Source organism: Gopherus flavomarginatus, chromosome 2, assembly GCF_025201925.1.
Source record: "Gopherus flavomarginatus isolate rGopFla2 chromosome 2, rGopFla2.mat.asm, whole genome shotgun sequence".
Taxonomy (NCBI): Eukaryota; Metazoa; Chordata; order Testudines; family Testudinidae; genus Gopherus; species Gopherus flavomarginatus.
In genome coordinates, this window is record NC_066618.1 from 176527273 (window position 1) to 176554121 (window position 26849).

The 26849-nt window shown below is 40.9% G+C and overlaps 1 protein-coding gene across 2 annotated transcripts in view; it reads left to right on the top strand.

Annotated features, from left to right (window-relative positions):
* Positions 1-26849, top strand: part of GMDS (GDP-mannose 4,6-dehydratase) — a 550007-nt gene that overhangs the window by 499676 nt on the left and 23482 nt on the right. The window contains exon 10 of one of the 2 annotated variants that reach the window (XM_050940197.1): positions 15641-15742. The exons of the other annotated variant lie outside the window; for it this stretch is intronic. Within the exon in view, the coding sequence (XP_050796154.1) occupies positions 15641-15727 (87 nt within the window). The 3' untranslated portion in view covers positions 15728-15742. Of the gene's footprint in view, positions 1-15640; positions 15743-26849 lie in introns of those variants that run through there. 2 annotated transcript variants of the gene reach the window in all.

The following is a 26849-nucleotide window of genomic DNA, read 5'->3' on the forward strand; positions in this document are numbered from 1 at the left end:
CCTCTTACTCCAGGCAAGATCTAGTCTCTTAGCAAGTTAGAGAAGACCTGCAGTAATGACATCCCTGATTTGATTTCAGTTAAACTAACCAGTATGTTAGTCTTAGAAGAGATCTAGCTCTTCTGCCACTGGTAAATGACCATATAAATTAACTGACCTAAATTAACCACTAAGTTTATTGTCCTTTCATGTGTATGTAAAAACCAAATATAAAAACTGTTTCATCCATTCCCATTGGCTGTAACAATCAATATGCTGCATGTAAGATGGGTGTGTTGGATTGTTTGCATAAGTTTTGACCTATGGCCAAAATTAAGCTTCAGAAAAGGTTATTATTGCTTTTTTGAGAAGTAACCCTACCTTTGGGCACCAGCTCAAGAATATTTGATAACCACTGTCTGCATTTGGCATGAGGACAGCCACTCAAACAGGAGCTTTATATTTTTCACTCTTTTTTGGTAAATTCAAGTTTTAACATGAAAGTTCTTTTATTTAACCACCATTCATGAGTAGGTGCACTAACAACATTATTATTATTATTGCTATTATACCCTTGTTGTGCATTAGGAGATGACAGATTCTGTGGTAGTGCTAATTAACACTTAGGCAGAAGGCAAAGCAGAGCATCTTCTAACAAATTATCACACAATCTGCCATGTCTTTCAGTGAATGCCATGGGCCTGATTCTCATCCTCTTTACACCACAATAAGGCCTCAATCCAGCACTAACATCCATGTTAACAAACCTCTAACTCGGAAGTGATTCCATTGAAGTCAATGGAGTGACACCACAGAAAGCTTTTAAGGATAAATGGACGCAAATCAGATATTAGGAATGGCAATATACAAAAACCTGTAGGAGAACACTTCAACCTCCTACACTCTAGCAGACCTTAAGGTGGCCATCCTGCAGCAAAAAAACGTCAGGACCAGACTTCAAAGAGAAACTACTGAGCTTCAGTTCATCTGCAAATTTGACACCATCAGCTCAGGATTAAACAAAGACTGTGAATAGCTTGCCAACTACAAAACCAGTTTCTCCTCCCTTGGTTTTCACACCTCAACCGCTAGAACAGAGCCTCATCCTCCCTGATTGAACTAACCTCGTTATCTCTAGCTTGCTTGCATATATATATCTGCCCCTGGAAATTTCCACTACATGTATCTGACGAAGTGGGTATTCACCCGCGAAAGCTCATGCTCCAAAACGTCTGTTAGTCTATAAGGTGCCACAGGATTCTTTGCTGCTACCACAGAAAGCCTGTTTAGAATTAGGACCAAAATGTGTTTTGTTTTGTTTTTTAATTTAAAAAATAAATTTCTAAGTAGTATACATATGCCTCAGTAAGTGCTACTCAGAGATGTTTGTATTGTCATTTTTAATTGTAAAATGAAAAATTTAAAGGAATTTTTAACCTGATTTTTTACACTCTCCTCCTCCTTTTCTGCTTATGATCCCTCCCTAGGCAAAATCACAGGTTCCCTACCTTCCTGCTGCAACCCCAATATGTCGGTTTTATTATGTATAGACAAATTAAATTAGAATCATAGAAACATAGGGCTGGAAAGGACCTTGAGAAGTCATCAAGTTCAGCCCTCTAGACTGCAGCAAGACCAGACAAACCTAGGCCATCCAGGAGTTTGTCCAGTCTGTTTTTTAAAACTTCCTACGATGGGGATTCCACAGCTTCCCTTGGAAGCCTATTTCAGAACTTATCTACCCTTATAGTTAGAAAGTTTTTCCTAATATCTAACCTAAATACCCTTTGCTGCAGATTAAGTCAATTACTTCTTGTCCTACCCTCAGTGATTATGGAGAACACGTGATCAGAGTCCTCGTTATAATAGCCTTTAATATATTTGAAGACTAGCAGGTCCCCTTCCTTCTCCCTCCCCCACCCCCCAACCCCATACGCTTTCTCTCAAGACTAAACATGTCCAGTTTTTTTTAACTTTTCCTCACAGGTCACATTTTCTAAACCTTTTGTTATTTTTGTTGCTCTTCTTTGGACTCTGTCTCCAGTTTGTCCTCATCTTTGCTGAAGAGTAGTACCCAGAACTGAATACAGTATGCCAACTGAGGTCTCAGCAGTGCTGAGTAGAGTGAGGCAATTACCTTCCATGTCTTACATGTGACACTTCTGTTAATACACCTCAGAATGATACTTGCCTTTTTCTCAAATACATCACATTGTTGACTCATATTCAGTTTGTGATTCACTATATCCTCCACATCCTTTTCAGCAATACCACTGCCTAACCAGTTAATCTCCATTTTGTAGTTGTGCATTTGATTTTTTCCTTCCTAACTGAAGCACTTTGCACTTGTCTTTATTGAATTTCATCTTGTTGAATTCAGACTAATTCTCCAATTTGTCAAGATCATTTGAATTCTTATCCTGTCATCCAAAGTGCTTGCAACCCCTCCCCACTTGCTGTCATCCACAAATTTTATAAGCCTACTCTCCACTCCATTATCCAAGACATTAATGAAAATATTTGATTGTACCGGGAACAAGACTGACCCCTGCAGGACTTCACTCGATAAGCATTTTGATAGCGACCAGTTGTGCACCCACCTTATAGTAATTTCATCTAGACCACTAGACCACATGGGACTGTGTTGAAAGCCTTACTAAAATCAAGATACAGTAAACTGGCTGCTACCTAATCCTTGCACTTGGACTTTTTTAATGCAAGCTGAGAATAAATAGAAATTGTCATTGAAAGATAACTAAAGATAAAATATATCCCAATATACACTGTCATATATTTACTGTATATACGTCACCAATATAGATAAACGCACACACTTGTATTACTTTTTGGTCTGGTGATAGTGTCATTCCATTTGCTGTGTACATGGTACAGATAACTTCCATGATGAAAATCCTGCTTCTGCATGAGTAGTAGCTGTGTTTGAAAATTTGCAGTGCTGCCACTAGACCTAGTTCTGTGAGGTGCTCAGTGCCTTCAATACCCATTGCCTTCAGTAGCGATTGAGGACAGTCAATACCTTATAGCAAGTGCTCTGCTTCTCTCAGGAGAAGGCCCTGCCGTTAGAAAAATGTCTCTTCCATCACTAAATTCAGCTGTTTTCAATAAGCTAATACCAGATTCTTCACTTTTCAGCCACTAGCTGCCAGCAAGAGAGTGTGAAGAAACATGGCCCCAGTGGAAGCTCTTGGAAGAATTGGGCCACATTCTTTGATGCCCTATGATTCTTTGGTGCCATCTAGACTGGTACAAAGGGGCCATAGGGCAGGCATAAGGCCCCCAGAGAGCATTCTCCAGGTCAGAGGAAGGAAGGATCAGTTTTGGAGCAGAAGAGGACATGGCTGTGGCATTCTTAGACCTGGGCAATTCTGCATCCCTGCAATACCAATAGGAGCTACTGCAACAGGAGCACTACTTAGGACAGCCTTCAGATATTCACTGGAGGCTGAATGAGACCTCAACACCCCCTGTCCCAGAAACTGCATCAGCACAGGGATTAATCTGTCCTATTGTGGCTCAATCAGGCACAATGCCTCCCACAGTCCAAGGGGATACACCTTTTTAAAAGGGTTCACCCTGCACAATATAACTCTTAACATTGAATTTGTTTATATAGGAGAAAAGTCATGTGAGATACTAATATTGTGCAATTTATTTTGCGGGGAAGAGGAGGATGATACTTGCTTTATTTTTTATCCCTGAGCCTGTTTTGTCTGTACATTTATAAATTAAGATAAGCCTGCCACCAGGCTGAAAAGGCTAACGCTTCTAGAGGTCATAGGTTGCGTAGAAGAATAAGCTGTGGTCTGCTGATTGACTCATGAGAGTGGGGGTTTCTAGTGCATCAGTTACTGTGATTTGCAAGGAAGCTGTTGTCAGTTACCCAGGCTGCACCAATGGACTGAAATCATTTTGAGGGCTGTGTGTTTGTTGGGAGTGAGCTATGTGGAAATGAGCCTCCTTGTCTAGAATTTCCAAAAGCCCTACAGCTGTGCAATGACAGTCAATCCCTGAGCAAAAGTCAATTTTGGTGAGTGGGAGAAGAGCAGGAAGTGGGGGGGTGGGGCAGTTCAGATAAAGGCTGTTCATGGTAATCCATCCTGCCCAGGTTGTGCGTAGCTAGTATGAAGAAACATTTAAAAAAAAAAAATTAGGGAACACCTCAGGCCATAGTGTGACCTGCCGATGACTTTTGCCTTTGCAGCGGTGGAATGCAGAATAAAGCAAAGAAATGTAGCAGTAGAGGGGAAAAGACATGAGTAAAATGATCATCTTAGACTACTTTAACGACCTTTTAGGAAGACTTTTATTGTCTCTAAATATTGTCTTATTTAAAACAAAGGTCTTGATGCTTTTATATGACATAGGATTTCTTTTTTTTCTAATCTGCCTAGAAGCACCATGCCAGTATGTTTACATATAGTGAACATGTGTATTTAGATTGTAAGCTCTTCAGGGCAGAAACTCTCTTTTCATTGTACAGCGCCCAGCACAGCAGGACCCTGATCCTTATGGGGACTGGTGGCTACTACTAATACAAATATTAATAATGGTAATAATTTAGAGGCATGTTTTCAGTGGAGATGCTTTTCATCTACTTTTTTCTCTTATCCAGTCCACTGGGGTCAAGTCCTTTTGCAAACACCAGCCATCTTTGTCTGTCTGAAATGGCACTAAGGTCCTTCTGCTTACCATCTTCTTTGATGCAATCCATCCATTGCTTCCTCCCCTTTCCTTGAGGTCCCTTTCCTACCACCATCTCCTGCCATGCTATTTTCACCAGGTCCCCTTCATTCACCATCAGCATCTGTACAACTCAGCAAAGTCATGCTTCCTAGATTTTGTCAGATACATCATGGACTTGGACTATCATCCTCATACTTTCATTCTGAAATATTTTTCTTCTTGTAACTTCTCTTATAGTGTGAAGACATCTCATCTCAGACACCTGTAGCCATTGAAACTGTCAGCTCTTTATCACCCATGTTTCTGCACCATACAACGTTGTTCTATATGATTGGGCTTTCAGACATTCACTACTCCTGGAGTTGCTTTTCCAGCTGCAATTTGCACTCTCATATTTGCTCCTACAGATATTAATTTCAGGAATAAATCTGGGTATTTGCACCTCTGAGTATTTGCTCTTGAAATCAGGTAGTTAAAGTTTCAGTTACCCAGTTAGCCACAAATCAATTGAAGGTGCGCAAATGTTCTGGGTGAAAATTGCACCTGCAAAAGGAAAGTGGTCCAGATGAAAATACATCCACTGAGTATCAACCTGTGAACAAAAACATCATTTCTGGGTGATGCATCTTTCCCTTAGTTTAATGCAGTGCCTTCTGGAACTCTTGCTAGCACAGTGTGTGCCTAGCATGGATATTTATCTTCATGGCATTAGCTTAGGGTACGTCTACACTACGGGATAATTCCGATTTTACATAAACCGGTTTTATAAAACAGATTGTGTAAAGTTGAGTGCACGCGGCCACACTAAGCACATTAATTCGGCAGTGTGCGTCCATGGTCCGAGACTAGTGTTGATTTCCGGAGAGTTGCACTGTGGGTAGCTATTCCGTAGCTATCCCATAGTTCCCGCAGTCTCCCCCACCCCTTAGAATTCTGGGTTGAGAGCCCAGTGGCTGATGGGGCAAAAATCATTGTCACAGGTGGTTCTGGGTAAATGTCGTCAGTCATTCCTTCCTCCGGGAAAGCAACGGCAGACAATCATTTCACGCCCTTTTTCCCTGGATTGCCCTGGCAGACGCCATAGCACGGCAACCATGGAGCCTGTTCAGCTTTTTTTTTTACAGTCACCGTGTGTGTACTGGATGCCGCAGACGGAGGCGATACTCCAGCGCTACATAGCAGCATTCATTTGCTTTTGCATGATAGCAGAGACGGTTACCAGTCGTTCTGTACCGTCTGCTGCCAGTGTAATTTGGCAATGAGATGACAGTTATCTGTCCTTCTGTGCTGTCTGCTGCTATCATGGGTGCCCCTGGCTGAAATCAGCCGGGGGCGCAAAAGCAAAACTGGGAATGACTCCCTGAGTCAATCCCTCCTTTATGGTTTCTAAAAATGGAGTCAGTCCTGCCTAGAATTTGGGGCAAGTGTACTAGAGAACCAGTGTATCAGAGAGCACAGCTGCTCTGTGTCAGATCCCGCAGAAATGATGAGCTACGTGCCATTCATGGGGGGTGCCCCTGCAACAACCCTGCCCGTTGCTTCCCTTCTCCCCCAACCTTCCTGGGCTACCGTGGCAGTGTCCCCCCCATTTGTGTCATGAAGTTATAAAGAATGCAGGAATAAGAAACAGTGACTTGTTAATGAGATAAAATGAGGGGGAGGCAGCCTCCCAGTGCTATGACAGTCCAGGCAGGACATTAAGCGGTGCGGGGGAGAGGAGCCCAGCATGCTGCTGCTATGATAGTCCAGGCAGTACAGAATCTTTTCTTTACATAGGAAAGGGAGGGGGCTGATGGAGCTCAGCCCCCAGTGGCTATGATGAAAACGGTTACCAGCCGTTCTGTACCATCTACTGGGAATGACCAAGAATCATTCCTATTTTTACCCAGGCACCCCTGAGGCCAGCCAGGGATATTCAGCAGTTATCAAGCATGTACCGTCTGCCACCAGGGAGGGGAGAGGAGCGGATACTGCTCTTCACTGCTGCAGCATCGCGTCTACCAGCAGCATTCAGTACCCGTAGGGTGACATTGAAAGAAGTCAAGAAACAATTTCTTTTCCTTTTCTTTCACGTGGGGGGGGGCGTAAATTGATGATCTATTCCCTGAATCACGCCGAACAATGTATTTGAACCTACAGGCATTGGGAGCTCAGCCAAAAATGCAAATACTTTTCGGAGACTGCTGGGGACTGTGGGATAGCTGGAGTCCTCAGTACCCCCTCCCGTTCATTTGAGTCTCTGGCTTCCCGTTATGCTTGTCACGCAGCACTGTGTAGCCTGTAGATTTTTTTTTCAAACGGTTTGGCATTTTGTCTTCTGTAACGGAGCGCTGATAGAACAGATTTGTTTCCCCATACAGCGATCAGATCCAGTATCTCCCGTACGGTCCATGCTGGACCTCTTTTTGGATTTGGGACTGCATGGCCACCCGTGCTGATCAGAGCTCCACGCTGGGCAAACAGGAAATGAAAATCAAAATTTCGCGGGGCTTTTCCTGTTTACCTGGCCACTGCATCCGAGTTCAGATTGCTGTCCAGAGCGGTCACAGGGGTGCACTGTGGGATACTGCCTGGAGGCCAATACCATTGATTTGCGGCCACACTAACCCTAATCCGATACAGTAATACTGATTTTAGCGCTACTCCTCTCGTCGGGGAGGAGTACAGAAACTGATTTAAAGAGCCCTTTATATTGATATAAAGGGCCTCGTAGTGTGGACGGGTACAGCGTTAAATCGGTTTAACGCTGCTAAAATCGGTTTAAATGCTTAGTGTAGACCAAGCCTTACAGAAAAAGCTTTTACCTCATTCTTGTCCTTTTCCCTGACAAGTAGAGAGAACTAGAGAAGGGCTCAAGCCAAAATATGAGATCTGAGTACATCTGAATGTTGGTGAGCTTTAGGTCTCTTCTGATTATAGCTGGTCGTTATCTCTGTAATGGGCAAATCATTTTTTGCAGACTTGGCTAAGTCACTGAAGCAACTACTAAAACAAGTCTGACACTGAGCTGACAGGGTGTTCCAACTTTAAACCAAGCAGGTATGATCCATCTTACTGGAGGAATGGAAAGACAGTTTGTGGGAAAGAACTGGGACCCTCTGTTAATGATAAGAGAATTGGAGTCCCAGGCTATACAACTCTGTTCAGATACCCCACAATTACAAAAAGTATATAATAAAAATAAATGGAAAAGAGCATCAAAGCTATTGCCTGGAAATGAGAGAGAATTAGAAAATACAGAGGCTTTATTTTTTTCCACTGAAAATATCTGTCCTCAAATTTTGGTCATCCCGATTAGAAAATGTGAAGTATGAGCATAACCACACTTTAAACAGCTGTTCCCTTTCACCTGAGGAGTTGTATTTCTGTACTGGTTGAAGCCATCTCTTCATGGTATATCTAGTTAAGGTTTTTTTAAGTGCTTTGGGATCTGCTGCATTAAAACCACCCTATAAATTTAAGATATTGTATCATTAAGAACAGCATTACCAGATGTTAACACTGATCCTATTGCGATAGTGTTCATAGACATAGAGGGATTATATTCTGTTTAAGATGTATTTATATGACTCCTATCAATGCAAACAGAAAACACACGCAAGAAGCAACTGTAATGTTTTTAATTTTATTTTGTGTCTACATCTTAGAGGGCCCGATCCAAATAGAAAGACTCCATTTGACTTCAGTGGTCTGTGGATCAGGCCCTAAAGTTTAAAGAATGCTGAAAACTGTCGGTCTGTCTGTGTCTCTCTCTCCATATTACAATGAGCTGGTGAGGTAGGGTGAAATGTGGAGGGGTATTAGGAGCAAACCATTGAGATCTAAATCTAGGACACGTTAACAAAGAAAATGACATTGTCTCTTGTCAAACTTAAGCTTCCAATTGGTGGCTTAATAAATAGCAGTAAAAGCAAAGTGAAATGGAGAGACTTTACGCTTAACAGTCGGGGGAAGTCGACAACAGGGGATGGTACAATTGAGCATCACTCAACTCACACAAAAAATTGGTTGAGAAAGAGCTCACCAAAGCCTTATTTCCTTGAACAGATATTTATAGACTAAGGGTCTGTTCTGTCTCTCCCTATTCCTGTAGGGAAAAATGAACAGAGTTGCTTTCAATCAGGCAGGCTATTTGACCAAGTTTTCTTTAAATGTTGGTTTTAGTTTTCATCATTTTAATGTGTATTTCACTAACCAGCAAAAAGGACTCCACTTTAATTAGAATCACAACACTCCTCAGTTTCAAATCCTAGCGTATTTATTTCTTCTGGATTATGTGCAGTTATGCACCAGATATTTTTTTCCTTACATTTTCTTCCCGCCATGGTATACTGGCATTTATTTAGTTTGATGAAAATCAGATGACATTGCTGCTAGGAGTAACTGAGGTAATGTGTCAGGTAATTTAACTCTTACACAATATTCTCTTTCTTTAATTACTTAATAGTGGTGGGAGATGTTTGGTTGGTGGTTAGTTTTATACGGTTACATACATGCATCTCCTTGCTGCTTCAGATTTGTAAAGAGTGAATCAAGTTAGCTTTTTAATTTGTTAAGAAGTGAACAAAGACACGGTTTGCATAAATATCAGTGAACTGAAGTTGTTCAATCTCGTTTAATTCACTTCCTCACTGCAATATTGGCAGTAATTTTGAATGACTTATCTGCTATAATATATTAACGAAAGACAGCACAATTCTTCCATTTCAAAATGCCTGGCCATTAGTGGATTGGATGTTTGATTGTTGTTGTTTATTTTTTTTTCATGTGTATTCTAATTAAGGGCCAAGGGTTTGCTCCTGCAAAGCACTCCCACTAAAATTGTTGGGACTATTCACTTACTTGCATGAGCTTTGCTGGATCGGGGCCAGAGTACTCAGCACCTGGCAGGATTGAGACCAAATCCTGTTCACTTGTCTCATTCATTACTAGCATTTTGTCACAATGCAAAAATGATTTTTTATCATTCCGCACGTAGGAACAGAAAATAAAAAATCTAGATGGTCTAGATAATACTTAATCCTGTCTCAGTGCAGGGGACTGGACTAGATGACCTATCGAGGTCCCTTCCAGTCCTTTGTTTCTACGATTCTGTCTTTGGATTGTGTTTATTTCATGATTGGTCCCTACTTCTTTGGAACTATTGTGAATAAGTGCATAATAGAGTGGGGTTTCAGTTTAGCATCTCTTATTGTTAATCATGTGGTAGGGTACACGTGCTGCTATAGAGAAACATTTGCTGGGGTTAATCAAGATATCCTGAAGGTAAAAGAGCCCAAGATTTATTAGAACTTACTCTTACTCTAAACTGGAATGATAAAGAGACTATAGAGTCCCTATAGGGAATACAGGTTAATCTAGGATATATAGCTTTAGTGTTTTTTTTAAAAAATGACTTTTTATTGTTTTTGGGGTGTTTTCAATCAGTCTTTAGGAGCAACAGTTTGAGACGAACACAAATCTGTCACATTAAAAAAAAATTGTAACCTAGTTCCCAGTTCTTCTTGTGCTGACATTCTACAACCTGATTTTCAGAAAGGACTGTCACCATCAATTTTTCTGTTTTAAAGGACTTTAATTCTTTCAGCATGTTCATATGGTTTTATAAAGCCCCAGATACATGGCAAATCCCCTTGGTGTTGTAAGACAAGATTGCTGTTAAAAAATGTTTAGGCTTAGTCAGCTTCTTCTCACCACTGAACTCATGAGGGACTCTAGGAAATGGTGTTTATACTAAGCTTAAATTGATAGGGCAAGTTTAATGCAATCAGGTCAAAGGTACAACTGCTTAGCTAGTCTCATCAACCACTCAAGTTTCAGCATCAGTTTATAAGTAAAGGCCTGTAATGATAACATCTGGCTGTACCGCATGGGCTGCATTTTGTGTGCTGTGATTGAATGTAATTTAATGGTGGGGAGGAGCAACTTTAGGGGCAGCTTCATTCCTGAATTATGATTCCAGATAGATAAACTAGGACTGACAGACTTTGATCAAAATCTCGGTTGTGTTATCAATTCATTTGATGAAGAGCCTTTCTTCAGCACACCCCAGGACCGAGATGTCCTTGCAGAGTGGAAGAGTACAGTCAGTTACAAGGGCTTTGTGGGAGCAAAGCCAGATCTAGGCTAAGATTTGTCCTCATTCAAGGTTCTCTTTTTAGTTTTTATTGTTCAAACTGAGTTTCATAGGTATTGGTTCAGGCATTATACTCAGTATGCACCAGGCAACCAGGGCTAATATAAGGAAATATGCTAGACTAGGATGATCAGATGTCCTGATTTTATAGGGACAGTCCCAATTTTGGGGGTCTTTTTCTTATATAGGTTCCTATTACCCTCCACCCCTGTGCCGATTTTTCACACTTGCTATCTGGTCACCCTAAGCTAGACTGAGCAGTGTGTTAGGCTCCTGTCCTAATATAACAGGGGTCAGCAACCTTTCCGAAGTGGTGTGCCAAGTCTTCATTTATTCACTCTAATTTCAAGTTTTGCATGCAAATAATACATTTTAATGTTTTTAGAAGGTCTCTTTCTATGTCTATAATATATAACTAAACTCAACTAAACTGTATGTAAAGTAAATAAGGTTTTTCAAATGTTTAAGAAGCTTCATTTAAAATTAAATTAAAATGCAGAGCTCCCCGGACCAGTGGCCAGGACCTGGGCAGTGTGAGTGCCACTGAAAATCAGCTCACATGCCACCTTTGGCACGCATGCCATAGGTTGCCTACCCCTGTAATATAAGGATGGCATAAAAACTGATAAGATAGCTCCTGTCTCCTAATGCCATGTAAGTTTGTTTATCCCAACCTGAAGTTAAAGGGATTCTGCCAAACAGTGTAGGCCCCAAAATATAACTTTCTTAAGAAAAGGTAAATTTCTGAAAGGTCTTAGAATTTTTTATTTTAGATGGGGCTGGTTGTGCTTCCTATTACTAAGGTTGCCCAACACTTTCCATTATATAACCCTATTTTCAGTTGCTTATAATTTTACATGGGCTGAAATTTTCTGTGCTGAATATACACCCATGCTGAAGTATTTTGGAAAATTTCAGCCAAAACACGTCAGCCATTTCTGAGAATGAGGCTAAATAAAAAAATGTTATTTTGACCATGTTCAAAATTTCGGGCGACTTTTTCTTTGAACATCTCTACGACTGCCTCACTTTAAAACAGGGAATTGAAATTTGGCAAGAACTGGCCTTTGTGTCAGAGATGTGTGTTTCACCATTCTTGAGACAATCCATCCAAATTTGGCCAAGTTCTAAGCTTTTGAAAAATCACAGTTTGCACTTGATCAGTAGAGACTTCTTCGACTGTAACAACTAAAATCTCAGAAGATTCCATCCTGACTGAGCATGTCCCAGCCTTTCACGGTTCCTAAGTGCTGACTAGATTGCTCATGCATCACCCCCCACAGAGCAACTGAGGATGATCCATCCCCTCGTACTGCCTCCTTGTGAGTGGAGCGTGCGTGCCTCATCCCCAGAGAATACTTCAGTGTGGTCTAGCCCAGGGCTAAAGGGTTGAAGCTGAATTTTCACTATAATTAATGCTGCAGGCTGTGGTGGAGTCAGGCACTTGGAACTCAGAGCAGGGAACCTCTCTCTCCTGTGCTATCAATGACCTGCATCTGAGGACAAAAATGGATTGGGGAGAGTGAAACAAATAGATTGGGAAAAGGAAGTTGGTGAAACTGTAGGACTGGAGACAGGGCAGAGAAGCTGGGACTGGCTGGGTAAGAAGACTGGGACTAGGAACTAATGTGGTGGAAATGAGGGTGAAGCGGGAGGGGACACAGATCTGACCAGGAGCTGGGTGAGTGGGCAGAACTGGAACTAGCTGGGCAAAGAGCATGGGACAAGGAGCCAGGTCAGGAGGACTTAGGTAAGAAGCCAGGGAGAGAGTGGGAAGAGACTCATATTGGATGAGGAGTCCAGGGAGAGAGACTAGAGCAAGGAACCAGGAGATGGAGAAGGAGAAGGACAGATCAAATGAGGTGCTTGGAGGAGAAAACTGGGACTTGCTTGGCAAAGAGATTGGGTGTGGGAAAGGAAGGAGTCTGGGAGGTGATGGATGATTGGGACTCAGGCAGTGAGACTAGGACTGGCTGGGCAAGGAGACTGGGATGAGAAGCCTGAGAAGTGGAGACTGGGTCTGGGTTGAAAAGGAGAATGGTAGTGGGACCAGAAGCCAGGGGTGGGGAGAAAACAGGACTGGGACCGGATGGGATGTTAGGGATGAGGCAGAAGGGGTCAGGCTTCAGGGAAGCAGGCAGAAGAGCACACACCCCTCCATAGCGTGGAATGAAACCCAAGATTCCTGAGTCTCACCATTCCTCTGCCATCAGCAAATCTCATCCCTCTTGAGTGATGTTCCACATAGGAGATGACAGCCTATTACTGCTATCAGTTATTCCATTAGCTCAAGTGGCAGAGGACTGTGCAGTTGATCTAGAGGTTTCAGCCATGCCACTGACCCATTGGGTTGTCAATATGATGCCACATCACAGCATTTCTGTTTTTTCAGTGTCCTTTTTTTTCTGTAAAACATTATTTCTGACATTTCCTCTCTTGGGAGTACTTGACTTTGCAATCTTAATGTTCTTTTAAATGTGAGTGGTTTGTTTGAGGGTGGGGTTAAGTGTAGCACACACACACTTTTCAAGCAGGTACAAACTGACATGTAGACACAGTGTCTTTCTGAAGTTCAGTCATAGTTCAGCCCATTCATATGCTCCCCTTAGTCTGTGTGTGCAACTCTCTCACATACAACAGACTTTTGCCGCAGATTGAAGGCACTTGTTTTGGTTGTTAAAGTCAAGAGATCTGTATCTACCATCTAAGATCCTTGTCTGTGCTTGACAGTGTCCAGGGCAGGTGGGGTTCCTCGTTAGCATATATGCTAAAAAGGAAACGGCTTATTTCAGGGCTCTTCCACATTATGCCTTGAACATCCAAGGTGACATAAAGCAGGCATTTTTAGCTGACTGGTATATTTTCATTGACGTATGGGTAGTGATGAAGGTAGATGACAATTTCTTATCCAGCCACTTGGAGAGAGTGAAAGGAATAGATTGGGACAAGGAATTTGGTGAAACTGTGGGACGGGAGAGGGTGGAGAGAAACTGGACCTAGGAACTAGTGGCTAAGCTGGAGGTCAGTCTACTCTATAGGATCAAATGGTCCCTTCTGGCCGTAAAAAAATCTTTTAACTCGAATATGTTGCATATATGACTATTTTAAAGAACCCTTACAGAACAGTGTTTGTTTCACTTTAAAATTTAAAATCAAGTCAGCATTAACACATTATACAGGGATTGTGTTGTTATACTCTTTTTAAAAATGATCAGGAAATTCCAGGGATAAGTATGGATTTAATCTTCTATAGTCATTTTCATGAACTTCCTGTAGATGGTAAGACATGCTGTTCTTTGTGGCTGGATGAACCGCTAGGTACAATAGGTCACTGTTTAGGGCTCCTGGTTCTAGGGTCAGATACACCTTGGGCCTGGAAAGCACAAGAAACATATTGCCTCCAATGAGTCAGTCTGGTTCTCAAGGGGTACTGAATCAGACAGGCACCAGCTGCCCACCACAGCCAAGATCTGTGCACTACCCCAGACTCAGTGCCGCTGCTGTTGTTCCTGCAGGGCAAAAGGAAGAGGGGATCCTAGCTGACAGCAAGGGTGATCAGATGTCCCGATTTTATAGGGACAGTCCCGATTTTTGGGTCTTTTTCTTATATAGGCTCCTATTACCCCTAACCTCCTATCCTGATTTTTCACACTTGCTGGCTGGTCACCCTACTCATAGCTCTCACTGCCACTCACTGCCACCACCTAAAAAGAGGGCTCTGAACATCACCCCTCAAAGTCTATGTAGCTGGGTGAGGACATTAGGAGATGGAACTGAAAGGGCACTGTGTAGCCACATATTGAACATACTTAGGGCATTGAGTTGCTGTAATTCAACCTTGATGCTCTTGAAATCTTATGAGACACAAGGTGTATCTCTGTGTGTGTATTTGTGTGTGTCTTGCCCTCTGTCTGTCCAGTAGCATTTGCATGTAGATTGTTCTCATATTTGTTTGAGGTTGCTAAGTTTGGGATGTTTCCATTGCAATTTTATTAATCAGCATATGTGGAATGTCTTGGGGTCTGTGAAAATAGTCAAATATTTGGTACTTTTCATCTGAGGATCTCAGTGTGCTTTTCAAACATTCATTAAGTAAACTTCACAATATGCCTGTTATGTCAATACAGTTATACCACTATTTTACAGAAGGGAAAAGCAAGGGTCAGAGAAGTTAGACAACTTGCCCAAGGTCACGTGCAAGTCAGTGGTAGAAGCAGACTCCTACTCCTTTGCTCCAGTCATTAGGCTACTTTCCCCCACTTCTCGTTTGTGATTTACATCCTAGTGTAAGACTAACTATCATTCATGATCTGGGATAGAATTTCCACCTCTGCTATTTTTGTAAACTTGAAATATAGGTTTTTTATGTTTGTAGTTACAGATCTTCTAATAAAATACTTACTAATTGCATAGTAAATGGTCAGCCAAGGGTTGGCTCACATTTTTTCCACTTCTTTTGGATTGCCTCGATTGTTTTTCAGTGCCGAGATTAGCCCATTTATGTTCCTTCTCTTGCAGATGGGATGGGACCCTTTTAAAGCAATAATGATTATACATCATACTGCTAGAAGTATAAACTGCCTTTGAACATATTAGCAAAAGCTAAACTACCAACTGTTAATTCAATGAATCATACTTTGCACAGGAGTGTTTTATATATATATGAAAATCCAACTGTATATGTATATGGAGGGCGTATATTTATACACCACATGTGTAAGATATAAATGATCCCGATGAATACTGCTGAAGTAAATTATGTTAATACCCTAGTTAGAACTATTTTAACATTAGTTTCTAAATGTTTTTGTTATACTGTAGATTGGATGTCGGCAAGATAAAGGAACCTGGACTCTTAACTGCAACCTCGGCACTACAGTGCAACTCTGTGGGGATGTTCAAAATTAAACATTTGGTTTAACCATTAAACATTAAAGTTTTCCTTTCAATTCTGAGGCCTGTGTTAAAGCAGAATGGGAAATGGTTTACAGTATCTTCCAGTGGGGGCTTCCACACTGATATTGTCAGAAATTACATAATTTTCATTTCTTTTTGTAAGATTATCACCAACAATAGAAGGCTTAAAAATTCCAAGTGTAATTACAAAAATATATTTTCAAGTAGGTTTATAGTGTGTTCCTGGTAATAGGTGCACCTTACCTTTAAAACTTAGGTTTATGAGGGGCTTTGCCTTTAAGAGTAGGGAACTTTTTTTATTGAGTGGCTTACCCAGTGGAAGCTGCCACTGCCATCACTCATTCATACTAGACATGATAGATATCAAAAGACCTATTTCCAAAGGATGTTATTTCCTCCTCATTCACCTGCACTGCTCAGCCAGAGTTGCTAGCAGCTTTGCGGCAGATGGTCTAAAATGTGCACCAGGCTACTGGCACTCTGTAGGTGAGAACCTATTTTTCTGGTCTCCCTGCTAGCTCCTTTACTACTTTCCACACTCTGAGTGTCTCTTGCCATACATTGGAACAAGAAGAGGAGACAGACTCCATACCTGATCTGTCCCCAACAATAGTTGGCCCCAGCCTCATGACTTTAATACTTTGGTATGTTGGGGGAAGGTAGTCAACCTGACTGGATCCTCGTGTGTAGAGGCAGGGTGATGAGACTCCTAGAGGGAAGGTGGAAAACACCCCAGTGAATGAAGAAGGGAGGTGACTCTGAAGGGAAAAGAAAGTCAGTGCACCCCAGTGGGAGGAAGAGAATAGAGAAGGAAGAGATTGTGAATAGAGCAAACACCAGAGGTGGGAAAGATGGAGAGAGGTAGGGAAAAAGGCAAAGAGGGAGAGATTTAGATGGGGAAGAGGCAGAAGGAAAAGAGTCAGGTATACAAAGAAGGAAAGAAAAAAGCTGAATGAAGATAAGGAGAGATCAGGCTTTAAGAAAAGAAAGGAGTAGTAAGTAACATTTTAATTTTTTGTAGGATTTAGTGAAAAGTCTGGTACTGGAGTGAAATGTAATCTAATGTAAAAAAAAACACACAGCATGTTTGATTTTATACAGTAAATTATGTGGCATGGTTCTAAAGAACAAAATGGAATTTGGGAGACCTGGCCCAACATGTGAGATGGCTATAGGAGACCATATAAGAAAGAGAAGATAACTTGTTCTGGTTTAATATGATGTTTACCATATGGATTCTAGCTTATATTGACCTATAGATAGAATGGCCAAAATCCTCTGCTGTGGGTGGGAGTGTACCTCACAACTGGCGGGGAGGAGTGCAAAGGTGAATTTAAACCATCTTTACATTCCCCTGACTCTGAGATAGCTATGTGTCTGAAGGCTGCTATAACTTATTCACAGCTTCCAAAGGCCCCAGGGACCATGATGGCAGATGGAATCTAGGAGAGTTCTGGGAACCCTTCTCCATGTGCCAAATCCCCTCTGCTGGCTCTGCCGCACTGGTGGATCCACTTTCATTGGGGTGATTCTCCCATGGCCAGCAACATTAGCTTTGTGTACTCTGAACCTTGGGCAGAAACTGAGCTGGTGTTTTTATATATCTCTGTATGTACTATAGGAAATATGGAAAGGTATTTGGGACCCTGTTGGTTTGGGTGCAGTCTTACTGAATGATATTTATAAACCAACCATGCTTTACTAATGGCAAATTATTCTCACGTATTCTAGTTTTAATAGACCAGTCATGGGAGTAAAGTTATTCATGTGCAAAAGTGTTCATAGGATTCAGTCCAAAGTCAGTAGTGCCTCCAACCCACTGAACATGACACTGGAAATGTACTGTTTATCACCCCAATTTGGCAACATATTAATTTCCAGGCCAACTAGTTGTGGTGTCCCAGAGGGTTATGACTTTGCATATAAAATAAGTCATAGGAGATTAACTTTTCAGAACCTCGGAATTGCCACACCAGATCAGACAAGTGCTCCAGCTAATGCAGTGCAAAAAATCCAATTGTGAGTGATCCCTTTTTTCAGGGTTGGGCCCATTTATCAATAGCGGAAGCTGTGTCTCTAACCAGTCAGGCAAAATACTAAAAGCTAGACCCCAAAGTGTGTTTTATTTTTATAATTTATTTATACTTGTGAAAAAATGTTGCTGTAGTGAGCTAGGAGCACCCAAAATTTGTTCAATCCCTATTATAATAAAAAAAAAAACCCAACTACAGAATTCAACACCAGTAGTCTTTTAGAACACTAAAACTTACATTAGGGAAACTGCAGTATTTTGAGTGATTACTGTAGAATATTGTAGTAGTAGTATCTCAATAAGGGAGTTGTGGATTGCTTTGACAGCTTAACAGGAGCCTGAGGGCAACTGCACCTAATTTGCATTAAATGGAACACATTGCAGCCATCCTCCTTCTTAATACAAAGGTGTGTCCCATAGAAACTACAGGTGCCAACATGCAATGATCTAGTTTAATCCAAACAGACAGGTCAGGAACTGTGTAATCTTTGCAGTCTGCACCTCCCTGTTAAAGATGAGGCTGACTGCAAACCTACTGCAGTTGTACTCCACTAAACAAGCAGTTTAAAAAAAACGTGCAGCCAATATGGTTAACTTTTCTCTCACACAGGTTCAAAAGCAGAAGTCTCTCATTGTGACTCTCCTTCCTTAACTGATGCTCTAGACCATTTCAGTCATTGATGTTTAATATGACAAATAAAAGGGGAAAATGACTGTCATAGCAGCATATTGACCTCTAGGGGTTATTTTATGTGCTAAGATGTTGAAATTGCTACCCGTCATCGTCAAACAAGACTATATTAAATAGACATTAAAAACTCATAGCAACCTTTTTCATGTAGCAAATGAGCAAGTAATTTAACATTACTATTTAATTATGAGCAGATACATGTGTGTATATATATGTACAGCTGTATTTTCAAAGTTTGATTTATGATATATTCAAGAAATCAAATTAAGGAGTAAAAAGAATGACTCAATAAATTTGTCTTTGTTTCATATACGCTTGTTTTTCACTCTGCTGATCATAAATAGATGAGGTTTCAACTCTGTATAGAGCTACTTGTAAAAAGCAGTATTTGTAATTTTAATCTATTGGAACTTCAGCTCAAGAACATTAATTGCCTCTTGGTACAAATTACTGTGTCAATATTCTCTGAAATCATTTAGTATTGTAATACTAAGGCTTTTGAATTGTTGATACCCTGAGAAAGTTACACATCTAACACTTACAAGTACTTTAAAATTTAAATCACTTTAGCATAATTCATTAGCTAATGAACATTGAATACGGACTATTCATTTTCATTATATATGCAGCTTATGTTCAGCCAACCTGAAAAGTGAAATAGAAATATGTTAAAACATGCTTGTATCATTTTACTACCTTGATTACATTTATTTGTATGATTGTACCCTCAGAACAGAGCGGGTAATTTGCCTTCACTACTCTTATTAATGTAGAACATGGAGTTGGGGGGTTAGAACTTTTCATTCCAGTGAAAATATAAAAGCTACAGTAAACTTTTTTAAATCCAACAATAATTGAATAAGTGCAAGCATTGCTTTTTACAGAGAACTTTATGAAAATCAAACTTTTCACAAATTGTCTTTTAATATAATTTTAAGATGACCTTTTTTGGGGGGAGAGGATAAAGAAGGGTGACTTTTAGAGCTTATAAAACTATGAAACTAATAAGACTGGCTACTATATAACAAGGCGTCTTGAAGTCTTATCCCTTGCATGCTTCTCTGTAAAATTCAGTCAGTGTCTTTTAATTGAACCATACTTCTTCACTCTAGTTCTTTAATTTAACATGGATGTCAAACATGCCCGATTTTGGTAATTGTGACAAACATCCACTGATAATGCAAAATTCACTAAATTCATATTCCCTTTTTCATTGGACAAAGATTTCAACCCACTGACCAGCCCATGCTGCCTTTCATATTTGTTTTAACTTGGAAGTTAGAGATGTTAGTAAACTAAATTAAGTCTTTATATTCTTAATAGATCAATTTTTAAAAACTTGACTTAGCAAATATACAGGCAGTTACTTTTATTAAGGTACTGATAGTGTGTGATGAAATGAAACATTTATTCCATATCATAATGACTTTTGTCACACCTTGCTGGGGCAGATTACTGTGCCATTCAAAGTATTTGGGGTTTAACATAATAAAATTGCCAAAATTTAACAGGAAATGTTTATTTTCCTGTTCATATATAATAAATCATACTACAGTAGTAGTTCTCTGTAAGAAGAATCTGGCAAACTGAAGGTATATTCATTTTGCACCAGAATGTAACCAGATTTTGATAGTAGATAAATGCAATTGTATTTAAGTGATATACCATAGCTTTCAAATTTAATTTATATTTTAGACATATATCTGATAGTATTTTAGCATATTACACAAGTGGCTGTAACTATCTAAAACAATTGAAGATATACTACTGCCAATTGGCATCATAGGATACATCCACACTGCAATAACAGCAAAAAGTGTTGTCTTAACTCAGGTTTGCTAACCCACATTTGCTAACTCGAGTTAAAATGGCAATTCAGCTTTTAACTCAGGCTAGCAGCTCAAGTTCAACCCCAGGCTGCCCTATGGGTTTCAACTCAAACTGACTGATAGGCACTTTTGCAAGTAAAATATGTTTTTAAGATGGTAGGCCAAAAGCTCTCCAGAGCCAGGGACTCTATCTTCCTGAAGCCCATTGGCTTGATTCTGCAGATGGCCAAATGTAACCATTTATAAAAAAAAGTTTGGAGATGGGAAGCATTTCGAATTAGATATGGAAAACTCTGAGTTAGGATGAGATCTGAAAAGATTGGCTCAGTGGAATCATGATATTTAAAATACTTGACTAGATTCACTCCTCAGTTTATGCCAGTTTCAGAGGATGCAAATCTGGCAAAGGACCATAGCTATAGAAAATCTATCAGAGAAGGAAGTTGCAGCACAAGAAAGTAGCCACAATCTCCCTTGCAAGGCAGGAGGCAGGGGGAAAGACTGTATAATTCCTGAATAGCCCATAAGTGAGCAGTGCTGACTAAGGAAGGGGAAATGACCGTCACCCGAGCAACTGGGAAGTGCACAAATTTAGCTCTGGCCTCCCTTCAAGAGATTCCGCCCTCAGAACTCCCATGCATCTCTTTGGGGAATTGAAGCTGCTTTCCCATGCACACACTCTGAGGTGAGGTGACAGTGCTAATACCATCTGCCCTTCCTTAGGCTGAATACCTTAAAGGGCTTTGCTAGCATAGGGAGGTTTAATGTACACCTCCCTCCACTAGCTTCAGTTAATCTGACTCACTCTTTACTCCTCATTAAAAATAGGTTTCTTTAGAGGTTTTTTTGTTTTGTTTGTTCAGTTCAGTATTATCATGATGCAATGGTATTAGACACCCTAAGGTGTGATCATACTGTGAGAGGTTATTTCAAGGCCAGCAACACGCCCTACATGCAACACTATCTTGTGGTATCATCACATATTACTGTTCCTATTGCTTAAATATTTTGAGATGTACATCATGCTTTGGCACTGCATGTCAGTCTTTTGAGACATAAGAATAAAAATTGCTAGGGCTAAACTGGATAATACAGAGCTTTACATCCCAATGGAACCAAAAATCCTTTATTCATCACACTGAAATGCAGCCACCTCAGGGAGTGGAACCCAGCAGCCATATAACAACATATACTGACATTTCACAGGTATTTAGAAAAGAAAGTTAATACGTTGTGACCTGATTTCCTGTAGATAATTTGTATATCTTCAAACTAAGTTTGAGGCAGAATGGCATGACTGCACACATTGGGACAGATCCTGACTTTACACTGATGCCAATAGGGATGCAAATGGAATTATACCGGCATCAAATCAGAATCAAGCCCCTACTGTTGGTAACACTCAAAGTAGGAAGATAGAGTTGATTCGTTCTGTTTTATTATTTGACATAACTACTTAGCAGGGAAGGAGAGCTCAAAAAGGACAATACCACGAAGGCTGAGGTGTTCAGTGCCTGTTATGTGCCAGTCTTCACTAAAAAGGTTAAATGTGAGCAGTTGCTTAAAACAATTGATATTAATAACAGGGAGGAAGGATCACAAGCCAGATCAGGTTTAAGAATATTTAGATAAGTTAGATGTGTTCAAGTTGGCATGACCTGACAAAATTCACCCTAGGGTACTTAAGGAACTAGCTGAAGCAATATTGGAACCATTAGCAAAGATCTTCAGGAACTCGTGGAGGATGGGTGAGGTCCCAGAGGACTGGAGAAGGACAAACATGATACCTCTCTTTAAAAGGGGAACAAAGAGCACCTAGGAAATTATAGACCAGTCAGTCTAACTTTGATACCAGGAAAATAAACAAATTATTTAAACAATCTATTTGTAAGCACATGGATGATCATAAGATGATAAGTAATGGCCAGCATGGGTTGGTTGAGAACAAATCTTGCCAAACCAAACTAGTTTCCTTCTTTGACAGGGAGTGAAAGAATATTTTGGGGAGAAAAGTATACTACCCCTTTAAGGGCCAGGCTGGAGCCTACAGCCTGGGGATAATCAAGGAGACCCTGCCCCAGTCTGAGCTATTTAAACAAAGGAAGAGGCAAATAAGAAGAGTTAGAAACCAGGCAGGCTGCAGTGGTTGATGGTTTCTCTCTTAGGCACCAGGAGACAAGCCTAACCTGACTCTCAGACTTGAGTTTGTGGACTTTTTCGGAGCTCTTACCAGGATCCTGATAAATGGTCTTATAATGATTCCTGTCCTGAAACCTTACTGAAAGGGAACATGCTGTTTAGCAAACGCATGGTAGCTTCTCCTTGCCCTAGGTAGTTAAAGTAAATCTATTGCTGCTCCACTTGAGGAAATTCAGGTGGAGAATGCCTGCAGTACCACTTCAGTCACAAGGAGGGAGTTTACTAGCATAATAGATAGGAGAAAGCAGTGGAAGTCATATATCTTGATTTTAGTAAGGCTTTTGACACAATTCAACATGATATTCTCATAAGCAAACTAGTGAAGTGTAGTCTAGATGAAATTTACTATAAGGTGGGTGCACAACTAGTTGAAAGAACATACTCAAAGAGTAGTTATCAGTGGTTTGCTGTCAAACTGGGAGGCTGTATCCCATGTTCCGCATGGGTCAGTCCTGGACCCAGAACTATTCAGTGATTTCATTAATGACTTGGATAATAGGGTGAGGAGTACACTTATAAAATTTGGGTGACACCAAGCTGGGAGGAGTTGCAAGCACTTTGGAGGACAGGATCAGAATTCAAAAAGACCTTGCTAAATTGGAGAATTGGTCTGAAATCAACAAGATGGAATTCAATAACAACAAATACTGTAGGAAAAATCAAATCCACAACTACAAAATGGGGATTAACTGGCTAGGCAGTAGTGTTGCTGAAAAGAATGTGGACGTCATAGGGGATCACAAATTGAACATGAACTAGCAAAATGATGCAGTTGTGTAAAAGGTTAATATTCTGGGATGTACTATTAGGAGTGTCCAGTTTGGACACAGAAAAGATGTGGACAAATTGGAGAGAGTCCAGAGGAGAGCAACAAAAATTATAAAAGAATTAGGAAACTTGACTTTAGAGGAAAGGTTAAAAAAACTGGATATGTGTAGTCTTCAGAAAATAAGATCCAGTGGAGTGGGAGGGGGCTTTGAACAATCTTCAACTATGTTAAGAACTGTAATAAGGGGCTGTGATCAATTTTTTTTCCATGTCCACTGATGGCAGGATAAGAAGTAATTGACTTAACCTGCAGAATGGGAGATTTAGGTTAGATATGAGGAAAAGCTTTCTAACTATAAAGGTAATTAAGTTTACCAACGGAGGTTGTGAAATCCCTGTCATTGGAGGTTTTTAAGAACAGGTTAGACAAACATGTGTCAGGGATGGTGTAGGTATGCTTGGTCCTGCCTGAGTGTGGGAGGACAGATTATTAGATGACCTCTCAAGGTTCATTCCAGCTCTGTTTAAGAGTCTTTATTCTGCGTTATTTGGAGAGTAACGTTCTGTTTTTTTCAAGGACTGCTCTGTGTGTATGATCCCTTATTATATTCTTAATTTATAGTTCTCCCATGAGCTGTAACATATGCAGTGTTAGAATAGCAGTTAAAGCTGTAATACAATTTGATAGCTATGTCATGTCAAATTGGGGGTAGAGGTGGGAATGACAGTGTGATCCCAAATTACCACCAAAAAGTGATTATATGCTTCAGTTTGTTTGAAAATTTTTCTGAATCCCCCCTCTCACATTTCAGATTTTGCCATCTTTTCAGCCAGCAGCAATGAGAAGTGGAGAAAAGCCATAATTACCTAGCTTCCCTAAATCTCCCTTTTGAACCACTGAAAGTGTTTTAAGCACTTTGAATATCAGCTGTGAATGCTAACATCCCAATAATTAGGGGCAACAACCGACTCGATATGACCAAAAACATTTTTTAGGTCAAGGCCAAAAAGATACATAGCTAAATTGTCAAAATATGTATTGGTGATTTAGCATCATGAATAATGGTAATGACCAACCAACCTCTGAAACACTGGGAGTTACTGATACCACTGCCTAGAACAAGTACATGAGTATGTGCAGTGAGTTTATCAAAAATTTCAAATTCTCTTTCATGGAGTTGTCACCAGTCATGTCACTACTTTTTATTACTATGTAGAAATCTAAATTACAATATATTTTATATCTCTATCTATTTAATGAGTTTTCAGCAACAAAGAGAATTAAATTATAACCGTGTGGAAATCTTAAAGGTACATCTACACTGCACACTTCTTTAAGTGGATCTGTACTCTACATGCTGTTGAGCCCACCTAGCATGGGTATAAACAGCAGTGTAGCCGATGAGGCACGACTAAGGCAAGTAAAGACACACCTGAAGGGTATGAGTACGTACCCTGCATACTTTCTACTTGCCCAAGCCATGCTACCCCATCTATGCTGCTGTTTTTAGCCAGGGCTGCCCAGAGGATTCAGGGGGCCTGGGATCTTCGGCGGCAGGAGGCCCTGCTTCGGTGGTAATTCAGTGGCAGGGGGTCCTTCCGCCGAAGACCCAGAGAAGAAGACGCTCCAAGGGCCCGGGTGCCACGAGAGTTTTCTGGGGCCCCTGGAATGAGGGAAGGACCTTGTGCCAGGGGCCCTGGAAAACTCTCATGGGGGCCCCTGTGGGGCCCAGGGCCTGGGGAAAATTGCCCCACTTGCCCCCCCCCCCGGGTGGCCCTGTTTTTAGAAGTGCAACATCCCGCTGCCTCCATGCTGCTGGAGCCTTTCTCCTCTGCAGGAAAGACTCCCCTAGCAGGGAAAGGCTGGGCGGGGCAGCCTTTCCCCACCACAAGGAAAGGCTCCAGCAGGAAGGAGCTGCTGAAGCTTTTCCCCCTGCTGTCTTCCCCGTGCCGGAACCTTTCACTGGCACATGTAGCTACATACTGTAGTGTGGACACAGCAGGCTTTTCACAGTGGCATGTAGCTACTCTTCACACCACAACCAGTGGTGTGTAATGTAGAAACTGTAGATGTAGCCTCAGGAACGCCCCCATCCCCATAGGAATGGATTGATTCTAAGATTCAGGGTAACTGCTGAGTCATACTGGCAGATGGGTCCAGTTAGCTCCAAGCAGGATACAAGGAGAACATAGGTCTTGTTTGGGGAGAGGCATCTCTGGGTAAGAATAGAGGCCTCCATGGAGAAAGTGTAGGGGCAAGCTAAGTACAATAGCTAACTTATTGTGTTATTTAAGTTAAAAACTTAAATCCAGGTAGAGAGAAAATTTTGTACACTGGGTGGGAGAGGGAGGTGCTGTGTTGAGAGAGTGGGGTGCAGCCCTTCCCATTTGCCCATACTCAAGTAAAAACACAAAGTGTCTTGATTAAAACAAGATACAAATGTGTGTCATTGTATATACAATTTTCTTGGGGTACACCAGATTGTTGCCGAAGCTTTTGCCATCACTGCACTTGAAGATATAAGTAGATCAAAGGGGGGTAAAGGAATTTTATTAGAGTCCTTGTGTGTGCCGTAGAATTGGCATCCAAATGCCAATTAAAATATTCTTAAAGCATGATAGGTCTTTGCACATGTACACATTTTTACTTTTTTCTGTGGACACAATAAGGGAATTAGTTGTTGCTATCTCCCAAATTTCAGTTATGCCTTTTAACTTAATTATGATGACTTTAGTTCAGTCAAAAAATTGAAGTAACATAATAAGTGAAGGAAGAGGGTATCATGTTTATTAACTATATCCAGCCCCATTTAATTCTCCAATTCATTCTCTAGCCTTAACCCTGGCCACACTGGCTTCCAAGTGACAAGTACTCTATTACACCCAGAATGTTCCAGATCTTAAAGGTGCTGCATCTGTACACAATCACCATGGCTGGTAGAGCTCCCTACATCACAGTTATAATACTTTAAAGCCTATAGAATCATCCATGATTATGGCAGTCCAGTGGCTTAGAGGGAGACCCTACATTTCATAGGTACAGTCCACTTCTTGTCCTCTCTAGTTTCTTTCCCTCTTGATTTCTCCCTGAGATCTCTGGCCAGTTAAGAGACAAGAGGAGGACAAGATTGGGTCAGTCACTTGGTTTACATTTTTGGCCACCTTCTCAGAAGGCTTGCAGTGGCCAAAATCTGGTATTTGTGCAAATGTACTTTGGCACTCAATATAGTACCTCAATAGTTCATGTTTTACCAGGTAAATTAAGACAGTTGTAGTTCAGAGGGGTATGTGCTGCTTTGGCGTCATCTGTTCTGGAGGCATTTTTTTTTATTAATTATAATTATATAACATTGGGGAGTTTGGCATTGACTGAGAAGGTGTGTACCAGCTCTCTAGAATGTTGGAAAGACATTGTCTGTAAAGAACATGGATTACCCTGTCAGCCTTGAAAAAAGAAGGATTAGAGATACAGGTTGCACAATGCATCTCTGATGCCACATAGGGGAAGGGTGAGGTTTGGGGTGAAGAGTTCATCAGCGCATCCATGTAGACAATATTGGAGGACTGCATTGTAAACCGAGGGACTTGGGAGTC